This window comes from Oncorhynchus gorbuscha, linkage group LG22 (assembly GCF_021184085.1).
Source record: "Oncorhynchus gorbuscha isolate QuinsamMale2020 ecotype Even-year linkage group LG22, OgorEven_v1.0, whole genome shotgun sequence".
NCBI lineage: Eukaryota > Metazoa > Chordata > Actinopteri > Salmoniformes > Salmonidae > Oncorhynchus > Oncorhynchus gorbuscha.
Genome location: NC_060194.1, coordinates 41,695,046 through 41,707,843, shown reverse-complemented (window position 1 = coordinate 41,707,843; position 12,798 = coordinate 41,695,046). Strand labels below are relative to the sequence as shown.

General features: G+C 51.1%; 1 protein-coding gene across 2 annotated transcripts in view; it reads right to left on the bottom strand.

Annotated features, from left to right (window-relative positions):
* LOC124009136 (kin of IRRE-like protein 1) overlaps positions 1 to 12,592 on the bottom strand; it is a 90,484-nt gene extending 77,892 nt beyond the window's left edge. The window contains exon 1 of one of the 2 annotated variants that reach the window (XM_046320643.1): positions 12,128 to 12,592. In XM_046320643.1, coding sequence (XP_046176599.1) covers positions 12,128 to 12,176 — 49 coding nt within the window. In that variant the 5' untranslated portion in view covers positions 12,177 to 12,592. The remainder of the gene's footprint in view (positions 1 to 12,127) is intronic. The other variant, XM_046320644.1, reaches the window with a different exon arrangement.
* Positions 12,593 to 12,798: the final 206 nt, after the last annotated feature.

Here is a 12,798-nt window from a genome sequence, read left to right as displayed (position 1 = left end):
CTATCTAGTACCATACCATTCCCTATCTAGTACCATACCATTCCCTATCTAGTACCATACCATTCCCTATCTAGTACCATACTATTCCCTATCTAGTACCATACTATTCCCTATCTAGTACCATACTATTCCCTATCTAGTACCATACTATTCCCTATCTAGTACCATACTATTCCCTATCTAGTACCATACTATTCCCTATCTAGTACCATACTATTCCCTATCTAGTACCATACTATTCCCTATCTAGTACCATACTATTCCCTATCTAGTACCATACTATTCCCTATCTAGTACCATACTATTCCCTATCTAGTACCATACTATTCCCTATCTAGTACCATACTATTCCCTATCTAGTGCACACTTTTCACCAGGGCCAACAGGGGTGCCAAAAGAGTTTAATTTGGGGACAAAACCAAAGCCACTTTAAGGGTAGGGTCTGGGTCTAATACTCGTTCATGCATCCATGTCATCCATATCAAGAGGTGTAGTATTTGATTTGATTAGATTATATAAGATGATTTATTTGAATGGCTAGACATTTTTTTCTAAGTCATCACATGCTCTGTCTGGATTTGGACACCCACCTGCCCTTAAGCTTATGTCGTTCTCTAGTCACCTAAATTACTAGTCAATCTATAATAGTGGGTTCCCAATGCCATGTTTAATTATTATCTCCCTCTCTTCAGCTTCAAACCTCTCTCCATGTCAGGGCCATGTCTCCATACACATGTCCCTCTCTTCCCCCTGCTCTCTCTCTCCAGCTTCAAACCTCTCTCCATGTCTGGGCCATGTCTCCATAAACATGTCCCTCTCTGCCCCCTGCTCTCTCTCTCCAGCTTCAAACCTCTCTCCATGTCAGGGCCATGTCTCTCTGCCCCCTGCTCTCTCTCTCCAGCTTCAAACCTCTCTCCATGTCTGGGCCATGTCTCCATACACATGTCCCTCTCTTCCCCCTGCTCTCTCTCTCCAGCTTCAAACCTCTCTCCATGTCTGGGCCATGTCTCCATAAACATGTCCCTCTCTGCCCCCTGCTCTCTCTCTCCAGCTTCAAACCTCTCTCCATGTCAGGGCCATGTCTCCATACACATGTCCCTCTCTGCCCCCTGCTCTCTCTCTCCAGCTTCAAACCTCTCTCCATGTCAGGGCCATGTCTCCATACACATGTCCCTCTCTGCCCCCTGCTCTCTCTCTCCAGCTTCAAACCTCTCTCCATGTCAGGGCCATGTCTCCATACACATGTCCCTCTCTGCCCCCTGCTCTCTCTCTCCAGCTTCAAACCTCTCTCCATGTCAGGGCCATGTCTCCATACACATGTCCCTCTCTGCCCCCTGCTCTCTCTCCAGCTTCAAAACTCTCTCCATGTCAGGGCCATGTCTCCATACACATGTCCCTCTCTGCCCCTCCATACACATGTCCCTGCTCTCTCTCTCAGCTTCAAACCTCTCTCCATGTCAGGGCCATGTCTCCATACACATGTCCCTCTCTGCAACCTGCTCTCTCTCTCCAGCTTCAAAACTCTCTCCATGTCAGGGCCATGTCTCCATACACATGTCCCTCTCTGCCCCCTGCTCTCTCTCTCCAGCTTCAAACCTCTCTCCATGTCTGGGCCATGTCTCCATACACATGTCCCTCTCTGCCCCCTGCTCTCTCTCTCCAGCTTCAAACCTCTCTCCATGTCAGGGCCATGTCTCTCTGCCCCCTTTCCCTCTCAAAGTATCTCTAATTCAGCATGGCAGAATGGGGGAGATTGATGTGTGTCACTCGTAGTTCCCCAACAGGCACCGTCAAATACGCAAACATCCTCACTTTTCACTCCCACATTGGCTCTCAAACATATCCCCAAATATTAAAAAAAAAACTTTATTCAACTAGGCAAGTCAGTTCAGAGCAAATTCATATTTATAATGACAGCTTAGGAACAGTGGGTTAACTGCCTTTTTGGGGAGCAGAACGACAGATTTTTACCTTGTCACCTCGGGGATTCAAACTAGTAATCTTACGGTTATTGGTCCAACGCTCTAAACACTAGGCTACCTGCCGCCCCTCCACTCTAGACACTAGGCTACCTGCCGCCCCTCCACTCTAGACACTAGGCTACCTGCCGCCCCTCCACTCTAGACACTAGGCTACCTGCCGCCCCTCCACTCTAGACACTAGGCTACCTGCCGCCCCTCCACTCTAGACACTAGGCTACCTGCCGCCCCTCCACTCTAACCACTAGGCTACCTGCCGCCCCTCCACTCTAACCACTAGGCTACATGCCGCCCCTCCACTCTAGACACTAGGCTACCTGCCGCCCCTCCACTCTAGACACTAGGCTACCTGCCGCCCCTCCACTCTAACCACTAGGCTACCTGCCGCCCCTCCACTCTAACCACTAGGCTACCTCCACTCTAGACACCCGCCCCTCCACTCTAACCACTAGGCTACCTGCCGCCCCTCCACTCTAACACTAGGCTACCTGCCGCCCCTCCACTCTAGACACTAGGCTACCTGCCGCCCCTCCACTCTAACCACTAGGCTACCTGCCGCCCCTCCACTCTAGACACTAGGCTACCTGCCGCCCCTCCACTCTAACCACTAGGCTACCTGCCGCCCCTCCACTCTAGACACTAGGCTACCTGCCGCCCTCCACTCTAGACACTAGGCTACCTGCCGCCCCTCCACTCGAACCACTAGGCTACCTGCCGCCCCTCCACTCTAGACACTAGGCTACCTGCCGCCCCTCCACTCTAGACACTAGGCTACCTGCCGCCCCTCCACTCTAGACACTAGGCTACCTGCCGCCCCTCCACTCTAGACACTAGGCTACCTGCCGCCCCTCCACTCTAGACACTAGGCTACCTGCCGCCCTCCACTCTAGACACTAGGCTACCTGCCGCCCCTCCACTCTAGACACTAGGCTACCTGCCGCCCCTCCACTCTAGACACTAGGCTACCTGCCGCCCCTCCACTCTAGACACTAGGCTACCTGCCGCCCCTCCACTCTAACACTAGGCTACCTGCCACCCCTCCACTCTAACCACTAGGCTACCTGCCGCTCCTCCACTCTAGACACTAGGCTACCTGCCGCCCCTCCACTCTAACACTAGGCTACCTGCCGCCCCTCCACTCTAACCACTAGGCTACCTGCCGCCCCTCCACTCTAACCACTAGGCTACCTGCCGCCCTCCACTCTAACCACTAGGCTACCTGCCGCCCCTCCACTCTAGACACTAGGCTACCTGCCGCCCCTCCACTCTAGACACTAGGCTACCTGCCGCCCCTCCACTCTAACCACTAGGCTACCTGCCGCCCCTCCACTCTAGACACTAGGCTACCTGCCGCCCCTCCACTCTAACCACTAGGCTACCTGCCGCCCCTCCACTCTAGACACTAGGCTACCTGCCGCCCCTCCACTCTAGACACTAGGCTACCTGCCGCCCCTCCACTCTAACCACTAGGCTACCTGCCGCCCCTCCACTCTAGACACTAGGCTACCTGCCGCCCCTCCACTCTAACCACTAGGCTACCTGCCGCCCCTCCACTCTAGACACTAGGCTACCTGCCGCCCCTCCACTCTAACCACTAGGCTACCTGCCGCCCCTCCACTCTAGACACTAGGCTACCTGCCGCCCCTCCACTCTAACCACTAGGCTACCTGCCGCCCCTCCACTCTAGACACTAGGCTACCTGCCGCCCCTCCACTCTAACCACTAGGCTACCTGCCGCCCCTCCACTCTAGACACTAGGCTACCTGCCGCCCCTCCACTCTAAACACTAGGCTACCTGCCGCCCCTCCACTCTAGACACTAGGCTACCTGCCGCCCCTCCACTCTAACCACTAGGCTACCTGCCGCCCCTCCACTCTAACCACTAGGCTACCTGCCACCCCTCCACTCTAACCACTAGGCTACCTGCCGCCCCTCCACTCTAGACACTAGGCTACCTGCCGCCCCTCCACTCTAACCACTAGGCTACCTGCCGCCCCTCCACTCTAAACACTAGGCTACCTGCCGCCCCTCCACTCTAACCACTAGGCTACCTGCCGCCCCTCCACTCTAACCACTAGGCTACCTGCCGCCCCTCCACTCTAACCACTAGGCTACCTGCCGCCCCTCCACTCTAACCACTAGGCTACCTGCCGCCCTCCACTCTAACCACTAGGCTACCTGCCGCCCCTCCACTCTAGACACTAGGCTACCTGCCGCCCCTCCACTCTAACCACTAGGCTACCTGCCGCCCTCCACTCTAGACACTAGGCTACCTGCCGCCCCCCACTCTAACCACTAGGCTACCTGCCGCCCCTCCACTCTAGACACTAGGCTACCTGCCGCCCCTCCACTCTAACCACTAGGCTACCTGCCGCCCCTCCACTCTAACACTAGGCTACCTGCCGCCCCTCCACTCTAACCACTAGGCTACCTGCCGCCCCTCCACTCTAGACACTAGGCTACCTGCCGCCCCTCCACTCTAACCACTAGGCTACCTGCCGCCCCTCCACTCTAGACACTAGGCTACCTGCCGCCCCTCCACTCTAACCACTAGGCTACCTGCCGCCCCTCCACTCTAGACACTAGGCTACCTGCCGCCCCTCCACTCTAACCACTAGGCTACCTGCCGCCCCTCCACTCTAGACACTAGGCTACCTGCCGCCCCTCCACTCTAACCACTAGGCTACCTGCCGCCCCTCCACTCTAGACACTAGGCTACCTGCCGCCCCTCCACTCTAGACACTAGGCTACCTGCCGCCCCTCCACTCTAGACACTAGGCTACCTGCCGCCCTCCACTCTAACCACTAGGCTACCTGCCGCCCCTCCACTCTAACACTAGGCTACCTGCCGCCCCTCCACTCTAACACTAGGCTACCTGCCGCCCCTCCACTCTAGACCACTAGGCTACCTGCCGCCCCTCCACTCTAACACTAGGCTACCTGCCGCCCCTCCACTCTAGACACTAGGCTACCTGCCGCCCCTCCACTCTAACACTAGGCTACCTGCCGCCCCTCCACTCTAGACACTAGGCTACCTGCCGCCCCTCCACTCTAACCACTAGGCTACCTGCCGCCCCTCCACTCTAACCACTAGGCTACCTGCCGCCCCTCCACTCTAACCACTAGGCTACCTGCCGCCCCTCCACTCTAGACACTAGGCTACCTGCCGCCCCTCCACTCTAACACTAGGCTACCTGCCGCCCCTCCACTCTAGACACTAGGCTACCTGCCGCCCCTCCACTCTAACCACTAGGCTACCTGCCGCCCCTCCACTCTAGACACTAGGCTACCTGCCGCCCCTCCACTCTAACCACTAGGCTACCTGCCGCCCCTCCACTCTAGACACTAGGCTACCTGCCGCCCCTCCACTCTAGACACTAGGCTACCTGCCGCCCCTCCACTCTAACCACTAGGCTACCTGCCGCCCCTCCACTCTAGACACTAGGCTACCTGCCGCCCCTCCACTCTAGACACTAGGCTACCTGCCGCCCCTCCACTCTAGACACTAGGCTACCTGCCGCCCCTCCACTCTAGACACTAGGCTACCTGCCGCCCCTCCACTCTAGACACTAGGCTACCTGCCGCCCCTCCACTCTAGACACTAGGCTACCTGCCGCCCCTCCACTCTAACCACTAGGCTACCTGCCGCCCCTCCACTCTAGACACTAGGCTACCTGCCGCCCCTCCACTCTAACACTAGGCTACCTGCCGCCCCTCCACTCTAAACACTAGGCTACCTGCCGCCCCTCCACTCTAGACACTAGGCTACCTGCCGCCCCTCCACTCTAACCACTAGGCTACCTGCCGCCCTCCACTCTAACCACTAGGCTACCTGCCGCCCCTCCACTCTAACCACTAGGCTACCTGCCGCCCCTCCACTCTAGACACTAGGCTACCTGCCGCCCCTCCACTCTAACCACTAGGCTACCTGCCGCCCCTCCACTCTAAACACTAGGCTACCTGCCGCCCCTCCACTCTAACCACTAGGCTACCTGCCGCCCCTCCACTCTAACACTAGGCTACCTGCCGCCCCTCCACTCTAACCACTAGGCTACCTGCCGCCCCTCCACTCTAGACACTAGGCTACCTGCCGCCCCTCCACTCTAACCACTAGGCTACCTGCCGCCCCTCCACTCTAACACTAGGCTACCTGCCGCCCCTCCACTCTAACCACTAGGCTACCTGCCGCCCCTCCACTCTAGACACTAGGCTACCTGCCGCCCCTCCACTCTAACCACTAGGCTACCTGCCGCCCCTCCACTCTAGACACTAGGCTACCTGCCGCCCCTCCACTCTAACCACTAGGCTACCTGCCGCCCCTCCACTCTAGACACTAGGCTACCTGCCGCCCCTCCACTCTAACCACTAGGCTACCTGCCGCCCCTCCACTCTAACACTAGGCTACCTGCCGCCCCTCCACTCTAACCACTAGGCTACCTGCCGCCCCTCCACTCTAGACACTAGGCTACCTGCCGCCCCTCCACTCTAACCACTAGGCTACCTGCCGCCCCTCCACTCTAGACACTAGGCTACCTGCCGCCCCTCCACTCTAACCACTAGGCTACCTGCCGCCCCTCCACTCTAGACACTAGGCTACCTGCCGCCCCTCCACTCTAACCACTAGGCTACCTGCCGCCCCTCCACTCTAACCACTAGGCTACCTGCCGCCCCTCCACTCTAACCACTAGGCTACCTGCCGCCCCTCCACTCTAGACACTAGGCTACCTGCCGCCCTCCACTCTAACCACTAGGCTACCTGCCGCCCCTCCACTCTAGACACTAGGCTACCTGCCGCCCCTCCACTCTAACCACTCAGGCTAAGAACCCCCACCACTCTTAACCATGGCTACCTACCCGCCCCTCCACTCTAACCACTAGGTTCCTGCCGCCCTCCCTCTAGACACTGGCTATGCAGTCCACTTAACCACTAGGCTACCTGGAATCCATCCAGACACTGGCTGTAGTGACCCTCTAGCTACCACTAGGCTATGCAGTACCTCTAGACCGTTGTGATCCAGCCTGGAATCGATCCAGAGTGTCTGTAGTGCGCCTCCACTCTAGACACCGAGGTGCAGTACCTTAGACTAGGCTGTGATACAGCCTGGAATCGATCCAGAGTGTCTGTAGTGACGCCTCTAGCACCGAGATGCAGTACCTCTAACCACTGTGATACAGCCTGGAATCGATCCAGAGTGTCTGTAGTGACGCCCCTCCACTCTAGCACCGGATGCAGTCCCTCTAGACCACTGGCTATACAGCCCCTCCAATCTAACCAGAGGTCTGTAGTGACGCCCCTCCACTCTAACCACTAGGCTACCTGCCGCCACTCCAGTCCCGTTTGGACTGGCCAGTGGCCCCTCCACTCTAGACTGGCTTGTTCTGAAAAACATTGTGTCCATCAACCACTAGGTTTTCATAAATGGAATTGTTCCACTTAATGGAGTGCTTTACTAACTCTAGACTAGGCTTCCTGTCATGAAGATTAACCACTAGGCTACGCAGGTGCACCAAGAACTATAGGGCTCTGGTCAAATGTAACCATTATGTTAGGGATTAGGGTGCCATTTGGCATCTAACCACTGACCATTTGGCATTTGGGACTGAATTCACTATACTACTTCTGGTGATCATCCATTACTTCAATAGACACTAGAGGCTAACCTGCCTGCCCTGAGGAAGTCAGTTAAGAACAAACTCTTATTTGACAATGACAGCCTCTTTTCCCCGGCCAAACCCTGTCCGGGTTCTGTCTCTCTCTTTTCTCTGTCAAGAATCACGCCTCTTTGATACAGCCTGTCAATCCAGTGTCTGTCTGACACTTTCTCTGTCAGAATCAGTACCTTTTCTGTGTCTGGAATCTGTCCAGAGTGTCTTTCTCCTCTAAGAATCAGTACCTCTTTTCTGTGTCAGCCTGGAATCTGCCTGTCTTTTCTGTGTCTAGTTCTGTCTCAGTACTCTTTTCTCTGTCAAGAATCTGCCTCTTTTCTGTGTCTAGTTCTCTCTTTCCTGAGATCAGTACTTTCCTCTGTGAATCAGCCTCTTTTCTGTGTCCAGAGTTCTGTCTCTCTTTCTCTGCACCGAATCAGCCTCTTTTCTGTGTCTGCCACTCTGGAGTCCCTTTTTCTGTGTCTAGTGGACTTTCTAGACTGTTGTTCTGTCAAAATTGTGTATCATATCAAGTGTCTAAATGGAATTGTTGTTAATGGTCTAGTTCTTTCTCTCTCTTTCCTGTCAAGAATCTAGACTCTTTTCTGTGTCACAGAAGAACTATCTTTCTCTGTCAAGAATCTGCATTATTCTAGGGATCTAGTTCTTTGGCATCAATCTCTTTGGCTCTGTCACTGAATCTGCCATCTTTTCTGTGATCTAGTTACTTCAATATGAGATAGAAGTCAAAATCTGCCAAAGCTTTTCTGGACATGTCTAGTTCTGTCTCTCTCTTTCTCTGTCAAGAATCTGCCTCTTTTCTGTGTCTAGTTCTGTCTCTCTCTTTCTCTGTCAAGAATCAGCCTCTTTTCTGTGTCTCTGCCTCTTTTCTGTCTCTAGTTCTTTCTCTTTTTCTCTGTCAAGAATCAGCCTCTTTTCTGTGTCTAGTTCTTTCTCTCTCTTTCTCTGTCAAGAATCAGCCTCTTTTCTGTGTCTAGTTCTTTCTCTCTCTTTCTCTGTCAAGAATCAGCCTCTTTTCTGTGTCTAGTTCTTTCTCTCTCTTTCTCTGTCAAGAATCAGCCTCTTTTCTGTGTCTAGTTCTTTCTCTCTCTTTCTCTGTCAAGAATCAGCCTCTTTTCTGTGTCAAGAATCTGCCTCTTTTCTGTGTCTAGTTCTTTCTCTCTCTTTCTCTGTCAAGAATCAGCCTCTTTTCTGTGTCTAGTTCTTTCTCTCTCTTTCTCTGTCAAGAATCAGCCTCTTTTCTGTGTCAAGAATCAGCCTCTTTTCTGTGTCTCTTTTCTGTCTCTCTCTTTCTCTGTCAAGAATCTGCATCTTTTCTGTGTCTAGTTCTTCCTCTCTCTTTCTCTGTCAAGAATCAGCCTCTTTTCTGTGTCTCTTTTCTGTCTCTCTCTTTCTCTGTCAAGAATCTGCCTCTTTTCTGTGTCTTTTCTTTCTCTCTCTTTCTCTGTCAAGAATCAGCCTCTTTTCTGTGTCTAGTTCTTTCTCTCTCTTTCTCTGTCAAGAATCAGCCTCTTTTCTGTGTCTAGTTCTTCCTCTCTCTTTCTCTGTCAAGAATCAGCCTCTTTTCTGTGTCTAGAATCTGTCCTCTTTTCTGTCAAGAATCAGTCTAGAATCAGTCTCTCTTTTCTCTGTCAAGAATCTGCCTCTTTTCTGTGTCTTTTCTGTCTCTCTCTTTCTCTGTCAAGAATCAGCCTCTTTTCTGTGTCTAGTTCTTTCCTCTCTCTTTCTCTGTCAAGAATCAGCCTCTTTTCTGTGTCTAGTTCTTCCTCTCTCTTTCTCTGTCAAGAATCTGCCTCTTTTCTGTGTCTCTTTTCTTCTCTCTCTTTCTCTGTCAAGAATCTGCCTCTTTTCTGTGTCTAGTTCTTTCTCTCTCTTTCTCTGTCAAGAATCTGCCTCTTTTCTGTGTCTAGTTCTTCCTCTCTCTTTCTCTGTCAAGAATCTGCCTCTTTTCTGTGTCTAGTTCTTCTCTCTCTTTCTCTGTCAAGAATCTGCCTCTTTTCTGTGTCTAGTTCTTTCTCTCTCTTTCTCTGTCAAGAATCTGCCTCTTTTCTGTGTCTCTTTCTTCTCTCTCTTTCTCTGTCAAGAATCTGCCTCTTTTCTGTGTCTAGTTTTCTTCTCTCTCTTTCTCTGTCAAGAATCTGCCTCTTTTCTCTGTCAAGAATCTGTCTCTCTTTTCTCTGTCAAGAATCTGCCTCTTTTCTGTGTCTCTTTTCTGTCTCTCTCTTTCTCTGTCAAGAATCTGCCTCTTTTCTGTGTCTAGTTCTTCCTCTCTCTTTCTCTGTCAAGAATCTGCCTCTTTTCTGTGTCTCTTTTCTGTCTCTCTCTTTCTCTGTCAAGAATCAGCCTCTTTTCTGTGTCTAGTTCTTCCTCTCTCTTTCTCTGTCAAGAATCAGCCTCTTTTCTGTGTCTAGTTCTTCCTCTCTCTTTCTCTGTCAAGAATCTGCCTCTTTTCTGTGTCTAGTTCTTTCTCTCTCTTTCTCTGTCAAGAATCAGCCTCTTTTCTGTGTCTAGTTCTTCCTCTCTCTTTCTCTGTCAAGAATCAGCCTCTTTTCTGTGTCTAGTTCTTTCTCTCTCTTTCTCTGTCAAGAATCAGCCTCTTTTCTCTGTCAAGAATCTGCCTCTTTTCTGTGTCTAGTTCTTCCTCTCTCTTTCTCTGTCAAGAATCTGCCTCTTTTCTGTGTCTAGTTCTTCCTCTCTCTTTCTCTGTCAAGAATCTGCCTCTTTTCTCTGTCAAGAATCTGCCTCTTTTCTCTTTCAAGAATCGGCCTCTTTTCTGTGTCTAGTTCTTCCTCTCTCTTTCTCTGTCAAGAATCTGCCTCTTTTCTGTGTCTAGTTCTGTCTCTCTCTTTCTCTGTCAAGCCTATGTTCCCCTCCTCTTATGGTAGCAGAGCTGTAAAACGGTAAAAAAAAGAGGCCTACTCTGTCTTATAAGGAGGTTTGTCAACAGTGTATCTGATGGGTATGGCTATTGGTAATGGCGTCAAAACTGAATGAAGCTGTATGAATGGCTGATGTAATAGATGTATTATACTGCTGTTGAATCAGCACAGAACATGACTGGCGCCAGGACTCTCAGGTGCAGAGCCAGGTATGCCGTGTGCTCCAGCACACAGGAGTGAGATCTCCTCAGCAACCGGTGATGAGCAGCGCGCGTAGCTGTTCCACGTGAAAACCAACGGCACAGGCACGAGAGAACAATTGTCCATAATCAAACAGGTCCCCTTTCTTCCGCTAACGGAACCGATCCTCACGCACAACAATTAATCAAAGCCTTATTGGGAGCAGCTATCGTTCGTTAGACACGAAATAGTGTTGGACAAAGTGGACAGAGATGATCAATCAAACCCTGTGCCGCGGTAAAATCATAATAGCTATCAGTTTTTACATTTTTACCTTATATGTGAAGGTAAAATGGGCTATTTGCCTACATTCCGCGTACCGTCTTTAGTAGACATGCGAGTGCACCGCCCCTCGGTTCTCTGTCTGAGATCTGTGCTAAATAATCACGCGCACTGGCACACGATCAGCACGAGACTACCTACATGCAACTCAATATAATCTACTTTAAAATGTGTAGAAATGATAATGGACCTACATTTACACAGTGTATTGACTGTGTCCAGCTCGCTAATAATCACCGAAATGAAAGAGATAGTCAGAACCATCGAACATTCCAAAAACGATGGATAGAGGACATTTGTTTGCTCATTTTGACGACAAGAAATATAACCAATTTTCAGTTCTGCACCCTGCAATGAGTGACACCCCTGCACTAGAGAGATACATAGTAGTCTTGGTTGTTGATATTGATCTGGTTGGTGACTGTTATGTTCTAGTCGAGCTGGAGTTTCCCAGTTTTCCCTTGTTCTGTTCATTCAGCCATTCCCTCGTCAATGTTTATCTCTCTCTGGCACAACATGCGCAGTGAGTGAATCATATTTCTCCCGTGATAAAGGGATATAGCCTAGTGTTATAAACTAGACGTTAGTTGTGTGAATGATTTCGGTTAATGCAATACAAAGGTCATATCAGACCAATAACCTACATGCAGCTGCTGTCTGTCTCGGTTCTCTCTCTCTCTCTCTCTCTCTCTCTCTCTGTGAGCGCCTGATAGGGGCTGCACGAACAATCGTTTTAAGTGTGGAAATATGAACCAGCTGTCACTAGGCTATATGGTCTGCATGTTAATTCTCAGTTTCTTTCAACGTGTTTTCCGGGAGACCACGAATAATGCCTCCGTTCCCATCAAAACATTCAGCTCAAGAATCCTATTCCAGTAGTCATTCTGCACAAACTCGTGAAAAACTTCAAACCTATAGTCTAAAACGTGGAATGTGATACACACATAGTGTTCAGTGGACAGAGGTAGGATACGGAAAGACTGATGAGGTATTGATACATACAAACTTTTACTATTTTGCTCCCACTGGAAATGTATACACATCTAGATGACCACATCACCGGGGTTCACTTTTCCTCACCTTTGTTAAAACTGATACCCAAAGTTATTATCCACAACAACATCAGCATGATTCAGCCGAGTGCATTCGAATTCCTCCCCTCGGCAAGGTCCGTTAGACTTCTGCTCTGCGGAGACACCATCAATTCCCCTAGAAATAGCCTAGTTTACGCGTCAATAACGGAAATAATTAGCAATCTTTTGGTTGATTGTCAATTGCAGCTGTTTGTTTCGTCTCCGGTCCGTGTCCCTCCTTGGCTTTTACTTGTTTTGTGCTTCAAATCTATCCCCACTTTCTTCTGATGTCCTTCCCTTCGTTCTCAGTCTCTTTTCACTGGCTGCGTGCACAGCCGTACACTCATTACAGAGTGAATTCCTCTCTCTTCTTCTCGCTGCCTCTCTCTACAGAATCACCACAGAACGTACCCAAAGCCTAGACGAGGCTTCTCCAAATCACATCTTTTTACTCCGCAAACGGATAAGTGTGCTCTATGACTGCAGGAGGCGACATGGGGAACTGCACCCGTATGCACACCATCAGTTATTCTCTTACATGAAAGTCCTTTGTTGCGCGGTGCCTGTCTACCAGTTAATCATTGTCTGTTTGCCGTCAGTGATACCTGCCTCATAGACCTATGTGCTTTTCACCGCGTAATGTAGTGCTGCGTAGTAAAATATGACATGTAGACCTAA